Below are 19,273 nucleotides of genomic sequence, written 5' to 3'. Positions count from 1 at the left end.
TAGTATTAGGCTAACTGCCACAAACACTTACCAACAATGATATACAGTTTATGAGTATGTATTCAAGGGGATTCAATCTTACGATAAACAGAAAAGCATTTTTGTAAAAATGTTAAGGTCCTGCCAAGTCGACATTCTGTTGTAATCAAAATGCGGGAGATGTTATTCAAATTAATGTCCTTTAAAAGCTGTTTGTCCTTCCTCATGTTGGGGCTCCTGTACTTGCGCACCTCCCACTGCGACAAGAGAATCTGACTAATCCGCTCACAATTATCCAGTAAGAAATTAGCTTTGGCATCTTAATTTAAACGAATAATGTTTAGAAATTTACAAACAATATTATACTGTAGGTGTAGCTATAACACAGTGGAGAGAAGGTGAAGGGACAGTTCACACCTCTGCATGTAGTGCATTTCATCCATCGAGAGTGTTTTGATTTGGGCGGCAGAATTGCGAAGACATCAGGCGTAGGGATTTCTGTCTTTTCTTAAATATAATGGAATTACATGGTGCTTGGGATGCGGTGCTCAAGGCACCAAAAAATTGGAAAAAGTCATTACTACTGTCTCTTCACGGAAGTCAAGACCCAATTATTCAAGAAAATTGTTGTGAGGAGTTTTGTCACGGAACTACTTTCTGTCTATTGGACTATACCACCACTAGGCACAAAGAAGCAAACACCTGCCCATGAAGAGAGGCAACCCTTGGCTAATCGCAGCAATAGCTTTCATCCTTCCTTCTGCGCATTGGTATGGTTGGCAGGTGTAGTTACACAGAAAATAGTTCCAACATGAAATTGCTCTCAACCAGGTCTGAAGATTTTCTTGAGTACCCGTGTCATGATTTACGGAAAGTGAAATTACTCTTGTTTTGTTTTTTTCAACTGTATTTCTGTATTGCTTTGAGCACACCACAAGCCGAGTGACATCTAATTCCATTATTTATTTTAGAGAAGGCTGAAATTTCTATGACTGATATCTTGACAAAAAGCAACAACTGTCTCCACAACAATCCAGATGAGTAAATATCACTACAAGCCAGAGGAACACCATGTATATAACCGATTTTGTGAACTGTCCCGTTAAGTGTTTAATATACAAACAAATAATGCATCTGACACTGACAAGTAAAATGTACACTTACATTTTTTAAGGTGAGAGTTGTGAGAAATGTAATTTAAACAAGCTTTAAGCAACTCTGCTTTGGCTTCCTTTAGTCAGAACTCTCTGTGGAAAACTCATCTAAAACAAACCTTAAGCGAATCTAGTCTGTTTTATTTATTTGACACTCGAATGTTGTAGTGTAGTGGGTGTTCACATTTCTTGTAAGAAAAGCCATGTTGTAAGTGGTATTGGGGAAAACATCCATACGCGCCTTTATTATTTTTTTTTTTCTTTCCGCCCGTTCATGGTCCATTGGAGTCGTCTCATGCATTTTGTTGCTCAATCTCAGGGCTACTTCCAAACAGGGTCACCAGCTGCTCCTCATAGTTAGCAATGTTTCTCTTCATGATGTCCATGCACGGGCCAAGCAGCCTCTCAAAGGCTTGAATGCCCATCACTGAGAAAAAAATTCAAATTAGCAGAAGCACACATAACTTGAGGGGAATCAGACAGAGATACTGTATGTAAAATAATACGTGATTTGCTAGAAAATGTTAGACACAGTGAACATAAATTTGCATACCCAAGCATTTGACATTCCCCACAGCATAGGCAGATGCAGCTCTCGGCTTGTTTGTGACAAGAGCCAACTCCCCAAAATACTGGCCCCTAGTGCATGTGGCGATATCCACCTCCTCTTCCTCCTGGTCTTTTTTTGACTGGCAAGAAAGGAAGGCACGTTATAAGACAGCACAGAAGACCAGAGTACTTTTTAATAAGAAGTTAAGAATGAAAAGATCGTGTAAAAATACCCTGCTTCTTTTCATGGTGATTCTGACTTGGCCAGACTCAACAATGTAGAAGCAATCTGCTAAATCACCCTGCAATGCAAAGCCATAAAGTAACTTTAAATGTTTGTAAAAGACGAGTGGAAAAAAGCAAAACAAAAACAGATAAAGAGTATAATGAGATTCATCACCTGAGCAATAATCTGCTGTGAATCGTTGTACACCCTGGTGGAAAGCACGTCTACTACTTTCATTCTCTCTGACAGCTGCGGATGAAAGGACACAAGGTTGACAACGGTTCGGCTAGTAAATGCACGGTGCACTTTCTTAACGTTGGAGGACAAGGCTGATCTCGACCTCTAAAGATGTAAGCAGTGGTAGCGTTTCAATGAATGCCTCGTACAGCTTCCTCTTCTTGGCGTTGTTCTTCACTATGATCCTCCTGAATGTCAGACGATCCTGAAGCGCAGGAAGAAATGAAAGGGGGGAAAAACGTTTGCATTTATGTTTGAAGACACGCCGTATTCCCCTGAGTTCTTATGTCTGCATATATATGTAAAGATGACATTTTTGCCATCTCTCTTCTCTTCCTGTAAAATGTCAAACAGCAAGTCTGATGGCTGATTTTGAACCTGGGGGCATATACATACAAACAGAGTAGTAATAATAATAATATACATGACTGATTAGCAAACGAGGTTGCTCATAAAGTCTGGTATCATCGTGACTTGTTCATTTTCCCTATAGTTTCAGACTATTCTGGTGCCTGTTCAATGAACAATAACTCATATGAAACACTATTTTATAAATCTCTCTGCTGTATCGGATAAGTTTGGAAGGATATAAAGTCTAAAGACAGATATTGGGCCAGGCAGTATTTTAGACATGCAGACGTGCAGTGGTAGACTGTTACATATTGTACTGCAGGGAACATATGCAGCTGCAGAGGGCGCCCTCTAGCTGTGAAACCAAGCAAACAAACCAAACCAAGCAGACACGGCTCTAATCTTAAAGTGGTCAATAGAATGAGGATCCTGGACTCAATGTCATGCAGATTTATTATCTTACCACAGTGCCACAAAGTTAAGTCTGTACAAATTTATTTGCAGGCCCCAATCAAAGTCTAAGTGAAGCTCTGACTGTTTGCTCAAAGGCCATTAGGCGGCACTGCCCCTCCCCGACCTAAGCCGACCCTCGGTGGAACAGGGCTTCCCGCTTGTTCCGAGGCTCAAACACGCACTACAAGTGTTCAGGTCAACAGGGGAGCAGCAGCAACCTGCCCGGTCCGCGCAGAGATGACATAACGAAGCTGTTTCCCACACTTTAAGGACACGACCCTCACCGAGTCATTAATAAACAAGCTGCTTCACAGGAAGAGACAAGTAGCAACTGAAGTCCTACAACAGCTGTTCCCGCCACAATTTATAAAACAGTTTTTGTTTGAACAAAATAGCATGCGAGAGGAATTTCACTTTACAAAGACCGTATGTCAGCTTTAAGGTGGTGCCAGTATTTTGTACATTTTGATGAACGGCTTTGTTCTTGAGCAAGTTTTGGGAAAGCAGATTAGTTTAGTCTTAGCCAAGGCTTATCAATGAGCAATGAAAGCTGTCTTAATAGGCCTATAGTAACATTCATAAATATGTATTTCTTTCATATTCAGTTTGCATATTCACTGACCTTGATATAAGCATTAATGATTATGTAAACTCATTACCAGAGGCACGATTAGTGCTCTCTCAGATTTTCCTGAATCCACTGGGTTTTATAAAGTAGCTATGTTATCTCAGTTGGACATCCTGCTCTCACTCTGTGGCAGCAGGTAGCAACACTGCCGCAGTCAACCTGGTTGTTTATTTAAATTGTGACAACTGACAGCACAGCGTGTTATAAAAACCTGAGTAAGGAGCCAACTGTGCTGTTGCAGGAAGATGTAATGGTTTACTCACTAGGCACCAAAGGGCTCCAGGCGAGGTGGCGATTATTGTGGCCGCCCTGGGGGTGTTGTACATCAACGCCAGCTCTCCAAAGCTGCCTCTGTTGTCATAGCAGCCTACCAGCTTCTCCATGCCGTCAACCTTCACGAATATGTTAAACGTCCCACTGAATGAAAAAAAAAAATACGACAAGGGGATAAACATCAGAGCAAATGTAGCAAATGTAGTAGCCCTGAGATTGAGCAATAAAAGACGACATATTAACGTCTCCTGAAATCTTTAGTCAGCAAGATAACCTTGAATTTTAAGGATTCTTTTACAAATATGTAGCCAGGCGTAGCCAGGCTCAGTTCTTATGAGAATATGAGTCTGGTAACAAGCCATTAGGATTTCATCATGGGCCACGTTTCAACCGACAGAGATAAAACATATCCCTGCGTGCAACTGGATAGTCCAACAACCGATCAGAGCCATTGTGTTGTAAACAAATTCAGCTCGACAGCGCTCAGATGGCATGTATGACTACGTCATTGTTACTATTCTGTCCATCACCACATAAAGCCTGTGCAAGCGATCAGTTTGGCCCTGCAGAGCTTTGTTGGACCATTATCAGTTCCCAACGGAGCAAGTCCAGGCCAACATCCTGCCACAGAAAATTGTGGGTGGAGATGTCAGGCTGGCTTCCAGGCTAATAAACATATTCACATCTAACGTTTCTTATATAACAACGATTAAAAAAGAATGAGGAATGTTAGGAGAGCGACATGAAAAACGACCTTTCAATAACATAGAAGTTGTCCCCATCATCATCTTGATCAATGATGTGCTCCCCTTCTGTGCAGAACTTCTCAAATATGGCATCCAGCACCTGAGACATCTCTTCCTGTGATCGGGAGAAACATCACAACACTTGAAACGATCATGCTCAATCCACTCTGGGTTCTCTTTCTGCGACTTAGCCTAGCACCAATCAAGCCTAGCGCACTGAGCATGGTCTCAAACCAGAGGAGAGCTAACGGAATAATGTACTCACTGGATCCAGATTCTTGAACAGAAGAATGTCCCTACATGCTTCCTGTAGTCTCTGTCTCTGCTCATCGGTTTTCGGGTGGGTGACCTGCGAGATGAAACAGTGAAATGGCCTCATGGTGGCTGACACGTACAGTACATACAGAAGTTGTATAGGTTACCATTTTATCCAGACTCAGAGCTACAGTCCATACTGTAACATGTAAAATTCAACTGGTAATGATAATGAGATAACTGCAGCATGGGACACAGTTTACCCTTGGCTCTTTATCCTCATCGTCTTCATCAGGATTGAACGCTTCAGCACACACTGCACGAAAGAGAGCAACAAGTGAATGAGATTCAGAAAGGCGCTTGTTTCGTCCAGCCGATATTTTCTACTTCTTCTACACTGAATTAGTGACTGTAAAGGCCAAAGCTGTAACTTGAATCGTCTTTGACTGCAGCATGTTGTACAATGATGTCAGTTATAATGAAGGATTCACGGCTGTCTTAAGGTCTATGAAATCTATGCTTTATTCAGTAATCTCTGTGGCGACGGGTGCACGTGTTGCCCATCATCTTCCTTCCCATGATTTTATTCTCCAATGCGCCCGTCTGCCATGTGCGCTGGTGTAAAGTGACAAAGAACTGTACTTAAGTGCTTAAGTATAATCCTAAGGTACTTACTTAAGTGACTCCATTTTATTTCAGAGAGAGATATCGTACTTTTCACTTCACTACATTTATCTAAAGATACAGGAATCCAGTGATTTCTTAAACAGACATTTAAGCCACATCATATAAACCTAGTGAAACCAGCTCTCAGCCAGCTGCTGTATTTACATGCTGTAATAATAACCCTGTAGTATAACACCTGAAAACAGATGTTTTCGGGATGTTTAGTGAATGCGTTCATACTTGGATAAAGGAAGATCTGAGGACTTTTTCCACCACTGATGATGTGCGCATTAAACGATAGATGAATAGATTTGCATGTATAAAAACTGAACTTTAAGCAAACCTTACACAACCTCTAAAAAGAATGTTTGTTTTCCAGGTGAGCCACAGGACTGGCCAAATCCCAGACAGAAAAAGCCAAATTCCAGGAATGATTCAGCACCACTTCATGCTATAAATCATTCAATATAAAAATACTTTTCTTGTCTTAAGTGTGGGGATCCGGGAGGATTGTGGTTGGCACTCATAATCCATTTCCGTACTACATTCTAACAGGAAGGTGTAGCAGTAGTGATACACTTTTATTTAGTAACTTGCTCATAAACTAAAATTTCTTTATTTCTTTGTCACTGTAGTCTCCTATGATGCTTATTTCCTGACGTGATAAAAGCAAAGTTACTCTTGTGAAGCTGCAATCTCACTATTATATTATGAGAGAGAGCTGATTATTAGTAGAGCCTCTTGTCCTGATCCTCCCACCCACGTCACTCACTGACATTATCAACCCAGGTTCAAGACAAAGTGTCTTCACAAGCTCCAGTAAATTAAGCCTATTATAAAGCATCGACGACAGTGACAAAAGACAGATGGGAAAAAAAACAAAACAAAACTCAGATATCACTTGTACTGGAGCAAATGTGACGCAGCCTCGGTGCTCGCGTGTCAAAGAAGATTTTTATGTTTCCTGCGCTGACGCTGTCCAGAGTTTTCCCTGTGATACGACAGACTTTTAGGAGCCAACTTTTACAGGCGGCAAATGGGAACTCACCCGATGCTCTCCTGATGAATCTGTTTATCACCGGTGCTGCAGAGCATAAGAAAAAATTATTAAAAAAAATACATACTACAAGTTAGATTTCATCATAAAGTACATGTATATGGCAGTTATTACAAGGAGGGCTCCTGTGTTTCTACATCTACAGTGGTACATGTGGAGTGAGCTCATTAGGGATCCATATTCATCCAGGGACGACCTGAATAAGGACAGCTGCTTTGAAGTGGATTTGGGTCTTTGAATCACATTTAAATGAGAGGAAAAAATTCAAATGTAAAACGCTGCAAAAAGTGCCAAGCTCCTACACAATAGGTCGGTATGAAATATACATTAGACAGGAGGTCTCGTCCATTAATAGCCTGCCAGCGAGTGTTGGAGCTCAGTGAAATATCCTTAACACAGGAGGCGTGTGAAACAACAAATGCATGTTAGTTTAGTTTAGTTAGTTTAACAGCTGATCATGGTTGTCCTTATGTAACCATTGCAGACAGTCTTGCAGACCCCACCACTCATTGGGATGCTGTGTCAGAGCTCTGCCTTGCTGCTTCTTGCTGCACCCCTTTGCATGCCACTGTGTCGGACATGATTTAGGAAACGCTAAACCACGGTCGTGTTGCGTGTGGCCTATTGCTTGCATCACATGGCGATGGCTTCAGTGTTCCACCTCCATCTGCTTTGTCATATTTGTGCTACAGTAGCTGATCAGGGTGCACAGGCCCACCAGGCCCCGCGCACCTGCAACAGGGGAAATATTCAAATGATCCAGAGCTGCAGGGCTTCTACGGAGAGAACAAACCAGCAAACGCGGTGCCTCGGTTCTGCAGCCGCTGCCCTTTAACGCCGTCCTTATCACAGAAACGTGCGCTCATAGATGAAAAGCGGAACACGGTTCACGGAGCATCTTTCAGCCTCCGTGACCATATATGGCAAATGACAGAGCCGAGGTGGATGCAAGGTGGCGGAGCATCCCTGCGCCCAGTGTGTTCTCTCCCAGAGACCAGAAGCCATGCATGAACATTACTGAAAATAAATACATTCGCCCCATCCACATTAGCGCACAGACTGCACACCCATGACATATACAGTAGTAAATCTACCGGCCCACCTATGAATTCCTCGTCATCGTCGTCGTCCTCCTCTCCGTTTTCCGAATCGATCTGCATGGCTTCGTCAATGAAATTGACCGCTTTTCCAGGTCTCGGGGCCGAATTTTGGTCATTGCCAAACGCGGCCTCTTTGGTCTCGCTGTCCTTCAGCTGGGTGAAGTACTGTAACGCAAACTCGAGCAAATCCCTGGGCTGATTCCTTAACACTTCCACGGTAAAGCTCTGTAACAGCTCCGTCAGTCCTTCAGGAATTTCTATACTCATTCCTGTTATCAGTCTATGAATGTGGACAAAACCGGTTTGCTGCGAATTAGAGGTGATCAAAAGCGCACAAAGCCGAGGTTCGGTGGGTTTGTAGGTGTGCGGGTGTGCGTGCGTGGGGAGAAAAAAAAAAAGAAGCCAAAATTAGCAGACGGGTGTAGTCAGGCCACCCAGTCAGCAAGCCATCCACAGCGGATCCTCTCTTTTTCTTGAATGAAAATGGCTCTGGATTTTTGGTCCGAGCATCTTCTGCTGCTTCTGGCTATAGGAAACCCACGCATGTGACCCAGGAATCCATGGCAACCACCTATCCAGGGATTGCGTATGAGCAGCGGCAGCGGCGCAGAAACTGCAGTCAGTCGCAAAATACAAATGATGGGAAAGAGAAGCCCTGTGGTAGGCTCTACCAGTCAGACATCGATTTTCACTGAGAGACATCAAATATCTGAAGTCCATCTCATGTCTCTTGTCTAGCGGAAGGTTGTCGGTGTTGTTTTTGCGCAGGCTTGCTTTAAAATAGCACAAAATAATAATTAAGATAAATCCAAGAAAAACAGCAGATAATAATATGGAAAAATAAAAATAATTTATCACTTAAATATAGGATATATAATCTAGTAAATTAGAAAATAAAAATTAAACAACTTGTACATAATGATGAGTAAAAAATAATAATAATTAAAAAAAATCTTGCATTCATTACCAGCTTCATTACAGAATGTGTCTTTAATAGACGAGAGACTGGAGCCCACTTCTTGCTCCAGAGGGAGAGTAATTAATAAATCTGCTGCTTGTTTTAATCTCAAGGGACCTTTGAGAACATTGTGACTCTCAAGCAGATACTGTATGTCACAAAGTTTCATTACAAGATGAAACACGTTCAGTTTGTACGAGGAGAAAAAAAATATATATAATAGTCTTGGTCTGAAACTAAACCCTGACAGTATGCAGACTTCCATCTGCGGTCATCTCTTTGCATGAGAACGCTGTTTACTTGGGTTTTTTAAAATGACCACTAACTTTCTCTAACTGGGCTCTTAATTGATTCAAGATGTCTTTGGCACACGTTGTCTGTATCTCTGTGCTTCAGTGGACCTATCAGAGGAGCTTACGTTAGCATTTACTCCTGAGAAAAAGTCTCTAGGTCTGAGGTCAGTGTTTTTTTGGTCAGGACATGCTGTTGCAGCTCATGTGAGTGTGTGTCATGTCAAATTGTCATGTTGAGCTTGAAAGTCAAGGTGGGCAGCGGAGGGAATCACTTGAGGAGACACCTCTTGCTAAAGGAGCACAGCTATTATCTGCCACGGTTATCAGTCCTCTGTGGCCCTCGCTGTGAGACCCCTCCCCCCGCTGTGGCCCATATCTGTCACCCTTTATTAAGAAGCCAGGCGCAACACTTTCTCACTCCGGGGAACATATGGGCGCACGTCGATGGAGAGGACCTGCTCCTGCTGCAGCTGCTGCAGCTGTTTAGCTGCTGCCTAGCTTTTCAACTAGCCACCCAAGACAACCGTGAACAGTGCACCAAGGGGATCTTATTTGGGCGTGTACAGTACAACCCCAACGTGGTATCTGCTGTAAGAGTCATCTGCATCGGCCCTCTGCTCTCTGAACCGTAGATCCTGATGATTGTTTCTGCTTCCTGGCTCTCAACAGACCAATGGAGCTTGCAGCTGCGGAAATATTCCACGTCAAAATGCAAAGAATATATGAATTGTTGTAAGGTTGCGATAAGGCCCCGAACACCATGAAATGCAGAACTGAGCAGTGCACTGCAAGCAGGAACTGGCCTCGGCTGATGTCCTTAAAGGAACTAAAGTGTGAAAATGTAATGTGGTACCACTAAAAACAGGAGGAAGAGGCAGACATGTGTTAAGAGAAGGAAACACTTTTTTTCCCTCCATCATGAGAACTTTAAATCCTTCCTCTTTAAACATTTTAATGCTGCACGCATTTTCCCTCATTTCTACACGGATTTATTTGCAGATTTAGATACTGTGTAAACATAGGGTGATTTCAAGGTAAATAAGATCATTGTCAGCCTTAAATAAGCCGTAAAGACTGTTTTATTATGTTGCAAACTCAAATATCTGCTTACCATCTATAGTAAATTATAATGCTGCTGATTTAACCCGAGTTTGCCCCCCTTTAAACCTTGGCCTTGTTAAAAGTCAAAACTCTAATTTTCTAGATGTGGCTAATAGTGCCACCTACTGGACATGGCCTTACACCACAATGTGGTTTCTCTACATGTTCCAAGTGTGATTAATCATTCTGCTGTTCAGTCAGCTCATCCATTAAGTAACGGATCAGTGTGTTGCAAACTTATCACAGTGTGATGGAGGAAATGTGCACCATGAGAGCTTCCGGGGACAAAAAATGAGGTTAGCTCAAAGCTCAAGATCACTGCAGGGCGGCTAAGGAAATGTTATTCTTTTTGATCTCATGGTATAAAAATGCATTGTCACATTCTTAGGTTTTATAGAAGCAAGAATTATTTGTAAATCATGATAAGCCTGATTTTTTGAAGTCTGCCTTTCACATTTCTGCTTATCACAATAGACAGCGAGATAAGGCTTTATAATTTGCTCTTATCAGATGTCACAGTTGTTAACCAAACCACACAGAGGCGTTGCAGATAACAAATGTCAGCCATGCACCATGACAGTTACATGTCGACAACAACAGCTCTAAAAAATAAAAAATTAATTACACATGATCACATTCTGTTGAAGATATATCCATGAATGGGCATTCTACTACAAAGACAGATTTGTAGCCCCATCCCTTTCCTTCTCCTCTGGTCTGTGATCAGTGCCTGCTCTCCTACTAAATGACAGGTTGGAGCTGGGCTACTACGGTTTGTGTTCTTTGGGGTGAGACAGCTTTGTGGGTGGATCGTCTAATGTACAGTAGTATTCATCCCTTGTGACTGACATATCACAGTGACAAAAGTAACACCACAGAATCCAACAATGCTGTCAATATCCGAGTGACTCTTACCTGGATCAGCTGCCTCCCCACTGAAAACAGGATTGATTTTGCTCGCTTTGAATAAATGAAAAAATGGATCGCTAAACTGCAACAAGCTCAGCGATGGCTTACTGTATACTAGACACGTAGAAGTCAGATTCAGAGACACATACAACACTGGTCCAGGCCATGATGACGGCCACTAGTAGCATGGCACCATGGATAAATATCAGCCACATAGAAGTTACAGCGGGAGATGGCAAGGCTGAAGTCTATAGAATTATGGACCAGAGTGGCTACAACTAATAATGTAATTAGGACCACATGATACTTATTTATGATTTTGTGTGGCTTGAGGAGTTAGAAGACACACAGATGTATACTGATTCGAGGTTTCTTATTTCCCTATACAACAAATGAGCCATCTAAATTTCTCAATATTATCTTTAGATTTAGTCGACGCTGATAAAAGAAAACAAAACTCCCTAAAATAGGAGTCAGTTAGACCGACACAGCACAAATGTCTTCTGTAATCTGAGCACGTGGATTTAAGAGATTTGTTCGCCTTGTTTTTTTATGTTGCCAAAGTGTTGATTGGATTGTATTGTTAGTGTCCAACAGCTGGCAACGAGCCAGTTTCACTGCGCATGCAACAGGTCTTTGCCTGTCAAAGTAAAGCTTTCATTTAGTTCATCAAGTGGATGTCAACCATCATAGAATATGTTGTTTATTCCTTATATACCGATCAGGCATAACATAATAACCACCTTCCTAATATTCTGTAGGTCTCCCTTGTGCCTCCAAAACAGTTGTGACTCATCAGATCATGGACACGGTCCTTCTGAGGGTGTCCGGAAACAGAATGTTGTTAGTGGGGGCCTTTGGGTCCTATGGGTTGAGGGGAGGGGCCTCTGTGGATCATCCCACAGATACTTGATTAGTTTGGGATTTAGTGAATCTGGAGGCCAGGTCAACACCTTGTGCTGTTTTTTTTAAGTTGTTCCTAAACCATTTTTGTGTGTGTGTCTGTGTCAGACTGCATCCTGCTGGGGATGGCTGCTGCCTTCAAGGAGTGTCATGGGGGTGCCTGGTCTGGTCTAGGTGGGTGGTACATGTCTGAGTAACATTCACATGAATACCAGGTCCAAAGGTTTCCCAGCAGAACACTGAATTGTCACAAGATGGTCAATGTTGTTCACTTATCCTGTCACTCGTCTCAATGTTACGGCTGATCGGTTCCTAAACACCAGACACAATTTTATGTTGTTTTTCCAGGAAACATTTATTTGATCAATAGACAGGATCGCATCTTTCCATAAACAGGTCAGTTAAATATTAACAAATTTACAGTCATGAGGAATGTAATAAAAAAAAAAAACCAAACAAACAAAGCTCGCCTTAAAAAACCCAACCCAGGGACCCCTACCCATGACAACGTTGAACACGGTGTCGCTGGAAAAAGATATCAGTCCGGTTTCCAGCTCCATTGTTACACGCTCTCCCATTCAGTGCTTCACAGTTCGTCCTTGTCTGTTTGTGTCTGCGAGGGGAAAAAAAAAAAAAAAAAAAAAGGTTATGAAGCAGGAAGAGCATATACCCCAGCAACTGTATTCGTTCTTTTGCATCTACAATATGTAAATTGTTCTTACCGTTTCATCATCATCCTCATCTACAATCTCCTCCTCTTTATCTTCAGAGTCATCCTCTGCTGGTTCCTCTGGCTCCTCCTCTGGTTCTTCTTCAACCTAGAACAGTCACATGATTATTAGCCGTCACTGAGATGATGCTGAAAATGGTCACAATGACAGAAAACACTGCAAAAGAAAAATAAGGAAAGTGGAACTATTTCCAGAGTGAAATCATACTAATCACAATAGGACTGAGTTCACAGATGGTGGAGGAGGAGCTATGAGCCGACACGACACAAGAAGACTGAAACCGAAAATATTTGCTATGCAAATTTTGCAAAGCAGTACAGTATCTGACATCTGGAATTGACTTGCCTCTTCTTCCAGGGGTACATTCATGCTGAGTCGGAGCATGCGCTCTATCCTGTCTCCATAGGCCTTTGTGTCAGCCAGCTGGTAGCCTGAGCGCAGAGTGGCCGTCTCAAACAGAACCACGGCCAGATCTGACGCAGTCTGGTCTTCAGCATCATCCTGATGATGAGAGGAAAGAAACCGTTAGGGTCTGTGCTCTGGCTGGTCTAAAAGTCGTTTTTTTTCCGTTCAAACTACATTTGATTTATTAAAACTCAAATGTTCTACATTACTTACGTTTAAGTTACATATATGGGAGCATTAAAAGAGAACAGATACACTACAAGTGACAGTGGTCAGACTTACATTGACTTTGCTCAGCATCTGCTTGATAAGAGGATGTTTGGGGTTGATTTCTAGTGTTTTCTTCTGGCTGGCATAATAACTGAGGAAGAGAAGAGGTGAATTGGTCCAAGTTTATTATTTGTTATAAGAAGTAATACTCAAGACATGTAGCTGCACATGATTATTACTCACTTTGTGGAAATGTCTTTTCCTGTCTGGTAAGCCTGTGCCTTCATGATCCTCTCCATGTTTCCTGACCAGCCGTACTGACTGGCAACCAGAGCGCAAGGTGAGTTGGTTAGCCGCTGAGAGAGGACGGCCTTCTCGATCTGTTGAAAAATAGACACAGCATTTTATTAAATCATCTGAGTGATGGAAAAGACAGAAGCCACTGATTCTGCAGCTGGTATTTATTTCCTATGCCATGATTATTACAACATCTCTCTACCTTGTCCTTCAGGGCCTTGTCCTTCAGCCAAGTGGTGAGAGGTTCATACTCCTTCTCCAGTGCCTCCCTCTTCTCCTTGGCCTTCTCGCCCTCATCAAACTTGATGCCTTCCTTTGCAACATTCTGGAAGCGCTTTCCGTCAAACTCAGGCAGTGCTTGGATGCAGTACTCATCCACAGGCTCCGTCAGGTAGATCACCTCATAGCCCTTCTTCAGCAGCCTCTCTACAAAGGGAGATGACTCCGCCTGTAGATGGAGAATAATACAGATGATCAGTTTCAGTATGCCTCGTCTGACACCTCACTACACATAGCTGAGCATCTCACACGGACGAACAATACATTCACTCACCTCCTTCCTGCTGGTACCAGCCATGAAGTAGATCTTGTCCTGCTTCTCCTTCATGCGCTCCACATACTGCTCCAGGCTGGCCAGGACAGTTTCACTGTTGGAGGTCTGGAAGCGCAGCAGCTTGGCCAGACGGGTCCTGTTGGAGTGATCCTCAATGACTCCCAGCTTGATGTTGGTTCCAAACTCCTTCCAGAACTTTTCGTTGTACTGTTCCTCTGCAATCTTCTTGATCATGTCCAGAGTCTTACGGACCAGCTTCTTGCGGATAACCTGAACAGGGACAAGACAGGATGAGATTTGTTTTGTCATATTTCCTTATTCCTCACAACCTTGATTTTGTGAATTTTATGTGAAATGAAGAATTAAAAATAATAATAATAAAAAAAAAAGGCTTCAGGTACGACAGAAAAGACCAGACCGTGGTTCATTCAAGAAACGACGAGAAACGTTAAACCACTGCAAGTGAAATCTAAAAATAAAGTCACTGTTCTAATGTTGTGTAGTATTTGTGATGAATGCCAAGCTCACCTTGAGCAGTTTGTGCTGCTGCAGAGTCTCTCTGGAGACATTTAGAGGAAGATCATCAGAGTCAACCTAGAAAAACAAATGTTTGTTAATCACAGTGCAGTTGATATTAAAACACAGGGCATGCAGTTCACACTGGCAGATGGACATATTTCAACCAGCGTTCAAAATGACTCACCACTCCCTTGACGAAGTTCAGGTACTTGGGCATCATGTCGTTGAAGTCGTCTGTGATGAAAACTCTCCTGACAAACAGCTGTGAAAGAAAGGCATTTATTAAAGAAAGATGCATATTTTATTATCAAAATTCCAAAAGAACTTTTTCTCTTATCCTTCAAAACAGATACAAAATTCTCCTCAAGGAACACACCTTGATGTAATCGTTCTTCTTGGAGCCATACTCGTCAAACAGGCCACGAGGAGCTGCAGTGGGCACAAACAGGATGGACTTGAAGGTAACCTCGCCCTCGGCTGTGAAGTGGATATGAGCCAGAGGATCGTCGCTGTCCTGTTTAAGACGGAAACACAGTTGGAATTTAGAAAAACAAACACGTTGTACACTGACGACGCTCCAATCTTCGCATGCCTACCTTTGAGAAGGTCTTGTAGAAAGCTTTGTACTCATCCTCCTCAACCTCCTTAGCCGGTCTCTGCCAGATGGGCTTGATATCGTTCATCAGTTCCCAGTCCCACACGGTCTTCTCAACCTACAACACACACGGATCATGTTTTCAAAAACTGTCAAAAAAATAAATAAATTCTAGTATGGATTCAAATACTGCATTACTGTCCAATACTGTTATCAACCTACCTTCTTTGTCTTTGGCTTGTCTTTGTCCTCCTCCTCCTCCTCCACCTCAGCCTCCTCTTCAGCAGTTTCCTTCTCTGCTTCCTCTGCTGCCTCAGCATCTTCCTCGATGGGCTCTTCAACCGTCTCAGTCTTTGCATGTTGAGAAATAGGTGACGTAACCATTTGTTCATTTACGTATTTGTCCATTTCAGAATGCAACTGCATGGGGATGAGGTCTGAGTCAATGTATGCATAGAAAGAAGTGTTAAATAATCACCTTGCTGGCCCAGACGTAGATGGGGAAGTTGATGAACTGAGAGTATTTCCTGACAAGGTTCTTGATCGTCTCCAGCTCCAGGTAGTCTGAGGCCTCCTCCTTCAGGACCAGTCTGTTAGTCAGATAAAAAAATGAGGGAATTTAATTTTAAAGTCAGCGTTATACATTTGAGAGCACAAACAATGATCTGTGGATTGTTAGTCCCTGAGAGCTTTAACAGCTGTTGCTCTTGATATAAATAACTTGTAGCATGTAAAGAAACCCACGTGATGGTGGTTCCTCTTCCCAGTGTGTCCCCGCGGGGGTCCTCGATGACGGAGAACTGATTGGAGTCAGACTCCCAGATGTGCTGGGTGCCATTATTGTGCTTGGATGTCACAATGACCTTGTCGGCAACGAGGAAAGCAGAGTAGAAACCCACACCAAACTGTCCAATCAGCTCAGAGGTGGACTGTCCCTCAGACTGCATGTCTGTCATCTTGCTGAGAAACTCACTGGTGCCAGACTTGGCGATGGTGCCCAAGTTCTTAACCAGCTCCTCTTTGGTCATTCCAATACCAGTGTCAGTGATGTGGAGCATGTTCTTTTCCTTGTCAGACTGGGGATGGACAGAGAACAGTTATATTACCAAAGAGATATTGACAACAGCCGTTTGCACTACCAAAAAAAAACTGATAGTAAAATAAATGTACACATTTTGCGTGCGTACTTTAATTTTGATGGTCAGCTCTTCATTGGCAGCCATTGCATTCTCATTGGTCAGAGACATCAAGCGGATCTTATCCAGAGCATCTGAGGCATTGGAAATGAGCTCCCTGAGGAAGATCTGAAACAGATAACCAGATTATGAGAAGGACTGCAAGTCAGGCAAGTACATCTACAGAAATTATTGCGATTTACTTCTGACTGCATTTAAGGTTTATTGCTGCTCACCTCCTTGTTCTTGTAGAGGGAGTTGATAATCAGCTTCATCATACGGTTGACTTCAGCCTGAAAGGCATGTTTTTCAGACTTTTCCCTGATTTCCTTTATCTGAGCTGCATTCAAACCATCCAGCTGAATAGCCTCCTCCTCTCTGCAGACAGATGCAAATAGGTGAGATCAAGGGAGTGTACAACAGAAAACCACAGCTGTTGCCAAACAACACAAAAATCTGTTCTCCCCTCTAGGGAAACCCTGAAAGACAAACAAGACTCTTCTCTTAATGAGAGATGTGCAGAAAAGGCTGCGGAGCTCTGCCCTCACTACGGTCCCAGGGTTCGCCCTGAGCATTTGTGTGCACAAGCTTGGTCGTGATGACCTTCTGTTGTTAACTTAAGGTTAATTCGACCTTCCCTAATACAGCAATTACAATTCACAAAATCGGCTTAATCTAAAATCGGTATTTAAAGTAACACCCACCTCTGCACAACCTCGTCGTCTGTTTTGGAGCCATCCCTGCTTTTACCCAAGTCATCCTCCACTGTCCCGTCCACGTCAAGTTCATCCTCTGCCTTTACAGCAGCTGTCAGGTGACAAAAAGTTGTAATACATATATAAATTAATAAATAATTTACCAACTACTGCTGGTATAAGTCAGAAAATCTTTACTACTTCACATCATTTCATTTGGACTCGATACCTGATCAAAAACGCCACGTAAGTAAGGTGATACTTTAGGTTTGTGGTTTTAATTTAGCATTTGGACATGCATCTATGGAATAGCAACCCTTTTCTTGGGGATGTTAGCTAACATTAGACAGATTTCGACATAGGTGGTGTTCCTAAGAGAAACTTCTGGAAAGGCAATGTAGAATAACGTATACTAACGTTGCTTTAAGACTTAAGATGAATGCAAACTAACCACCCAGGCCTGTGATTAACAAATGAACAAAATGACGCCAGGAAGCTGCAGATCTATGAAGGCTTTGGTCATGAATGAGCAGGCGAGAAGCATATAAGCTAACTCTAGCTCACTGGCTAACGTTAGCTAAAATGTTGGGAAAATTAAAAGTGAGACAGAGAGAGGAAATCTTCGCGCTACTCACCAAAGGCAAAAAGTGCGAAAAGCAGACCTATTAGCCAAAGTCGTTTCATTTTGAGATACCGCTTGAGTGACGCTGTGAGTCTTCAGCTGCTGAGACAAAAGCCGGGAGAGAGCAGCGCATGCAGCACTGGCTTTACAGGGGAGACTGACAAGCTACCTCTCCCACCAAAAGAGCCCACCTTATTAAACCCGTGACAACCGACCAATGGCTACGCACCACGCACAACCACCGACCAATCACAGCGGAGCCTTCTGTACATGCCGTCCAATCAGATTCTTCAACATAAGTCAATACCAGAAAATCGTGGCCGGACATCATTGGCCAACAGTGAATGATCAGCACATCACTTCCTAAAATTTACTTTTCGTTTGAGAAGGAAAAAAATCTCTGTACACGCGCTCAGTTAAAGTTTAATCATCTTATGCAATTCTACTACGATGTGACACAACGGCGTTTGAAGGATTAAAGATGACTGACGCTGTGTGCTCGTAGCTCTACTGCCGATATATCTGAGTCTATTTCGGTCTATGTTATACTAAACCAGTAAATGTTTATTTGTGTATGTGTATGTTATTTTGACTATCAGCAACACTCTTTTAAAGCCGCGGATTCATCACAATATGTGAAGCATACTCAGCTCTTATGTGCACTGCCAGTCCTTGCCCACAAGGTGGCAGTATTCAGTAAATCAGATTGTGCACATGATAGCAAACAATTTATTATTTCAGAAACACACTATGTGATCAGTTTAAGACAAGTGACGCCGTATTATACTGGAAATCACAAACTGGTGAATGAGTAGAACTTAAGGTTGTCATACAAATGTGCATATTATTCTGCTGTTTGTTGAACTTGTGTTGTGGGTGTGTGCCTGGCTGTGTGGGAATAGGATCAGACTACAGGTGTCAAATGGAAGTCATTGTTGGGTGTGGGCTACCATTAATATAATTAAATTGCGCGTTGTAGGAAAATACATAAAATATTTAAAGTTATATTAAGTTTGACTGAACAAGGTGATGCAGAGAAGCTCGTCCATGTCTTTGTCTCCTCCAGGCTGGACTACTGTAATGCACTCCTCATTGGGATCTCTGGCAAGAGCATCCAGAGACTCCAGTACATTCAGAACAGCGCTGCCAGGATCCTGATGAGGGTACGCAAGCATGACCACATCACCCCCATTCTGAAATCCCTTCACTGGCTCCCTGTCCCACTCAGGATTGAGTACAAGGTCTCCCTCCTCACTCACCAGTGCATTCATGGACATGCCCCCCTTTACCTACAGGAACTCCTTACCCCCCACACTTCCTCATGCACCCGGTCTGCAACCTCAAACACCCTTCAAACCCCCAGAACCAAGCTCTGCAGCATGGGTGATAGGGCCTTTGCTTCTGCTGCCCCCAGGCTGTGGAACGCCCTCCCTGACCACCTGAGGGCCCCACAGACTACAGATACTTTTAAAAAGGACTTAAAAACATATCTTTTTAAAAAAGCCTACAACTAAATTGTATTTTTTTCTTTCTTCTATTTTTATTTTTTAACCTTAATTTTAAATTTTTGACCCTGGATTATTTAACTTACATTATTTTTAAACTGTTTGCCCTGTAGCACTTTGAGATTGCT

The 19,273-nt window shown here is 42.6% G+C and overlaps 2 protein-coding genes across 2 annotated transcripts; both read right to left on the bottom strand.

Moving 5' to 3' along the window:
• Positions 1 to 825: 825 nt before the first annotated feature.
• Positions 826 to 7,956, bottom strand: prkar2b (protein kinase cAMP-dependent type II regulatory subunit beta). Its single transcript, XM_084555049.1, has 11 exons — positions 7,677 to 7,956; positions 6,566 to 6,601; positions 5,115 to 5,167; positions 4,862 to 4,945; positions 4,605 to 4,711; positions 3,841 to 3,994; positions 2,249 to 2,350; positions 2,083 to 2,157; positions 1,916 to 1,984; positions 1,687 to 1,822; positions 826 to 1,560 (listed from the first exon to the last, which is right to left on the bottom strand). The coding sequence occupies exons 1-11, from the start codon at positions 7,939 to 7,941 to the stop codon at positions 1,427 to 1,429; spliced, it is 1,215 nt and encodes a 404-aa protein (XP_084411175.1). The 5' UTR covers positions 7,942 to 7,956; the 3' UTR covers positions 826 to 1,426.
• Positions 7,957 to 12,173: 4,217 nt separating this feature from the next.
• hsp90b1 (heat shock protein 90, beta (grp94), member 1) lies at positions 12,174 to 17,812 on the bottom strand. The gene is made up of 18 exons (XM_084555676.1): positions 17,654 to 17,812; positions 17,028 to 17,130; positions 16,560 to 16,701; positions 16,336 to 16,452; positions 15,893 to 16,224; positions 15,627 to 15,738; positions 15,371 to 15,499; positions 15,150 to 15,266; positions 14,930 to 15,067; positions 14,738 to 14,815; positions 14,563 to 14,628; positions 14,035 to 14,304; positions 13,684 to 13,929; positions 13,428 to 13,564; positions 13,257 to 13,335; positions 12,915 to 13,070; positions 12,561 to 12,656; positions 12,174 to 12,451 (listed from the first exon to the last, which is right to left on the bottom strand). The coding sequence occupies exons 1-18, from the start codon at positions 17,700 to 17,702 to the stop codon at positions 12,425 to 12,427; spliced, it is 2,394 nt and encodes a 797-aa protein (XP_084411802.1). The 5' UTR covers positions 17,703 to 17,812; the 3' UTR covers positions 12,174 to 12,424.
• Positions 17,813 to 19,273: the final 1,461 nt, after the last annotated feature.

This window comes from Chelon labrosus (assembly GCF_963514085.1).
Source record: "Chelon labrosus genome assembly, chromosome: 11".
Taxonomy (NCBI): domain Eukaryota; kingdom Metazoa; phylum Chordata; class Actinopteri; order Mugiliformes; family Mugilidae; genus Chelon; species Chelon labrosus.
Note: the sequence above shows the minus strand (reverse complement) of the source record. Positions and strands in the feature narration are given on the sequence as shown.

Excerpts from the sequence above, each read along its gene's own strand:
- prkar2b (XM_084555049.1), bottom strand. The coding sequence starts at position 7,941 with ATGAGTATAGAAATTCCTGAAGGACTGACGGAGCTGTTACAGAGCTTT. Across the intron at positions 3,995-4,604 it reads AACTTCTATGTTATTGAAAG|TGGGACGTTTAACATATTCG; the intron begins GTCGTTTTTCAT and ends TTTTTCATTCAG. Across the intron at positions 1,985-2,082 it reads CACAGCAGATTATTGCTCAG|GGTGATTTAGCAGATTGCTT; the intron begins GTGATGAATCTC and ends TTTGCATTGCAG.
- hsp90b1 (XM_084555676.1), bottom strand. The coding sequence starts at position 17,702 with ATGAAACGACTTTGGCTAATAGGTCTGCTTTTCGCACTTTTTGCCTTT. Across the intron at positions 13,930-14,034 it reads CTGGTACCAGCAGGAAGGAG|GCGGAGTCATCTCCCTTTGT; the intron begins GTGAGTGAATGT and ends CTCCATCTACAG. Across the intron at positions 12,452-12,560 it reads ATGAGGATGATGATGAAACG|ACACAAACAGACAAGGACGA; the intron begins GTAAGAACAATT and ends TTCCCCTCGCAG.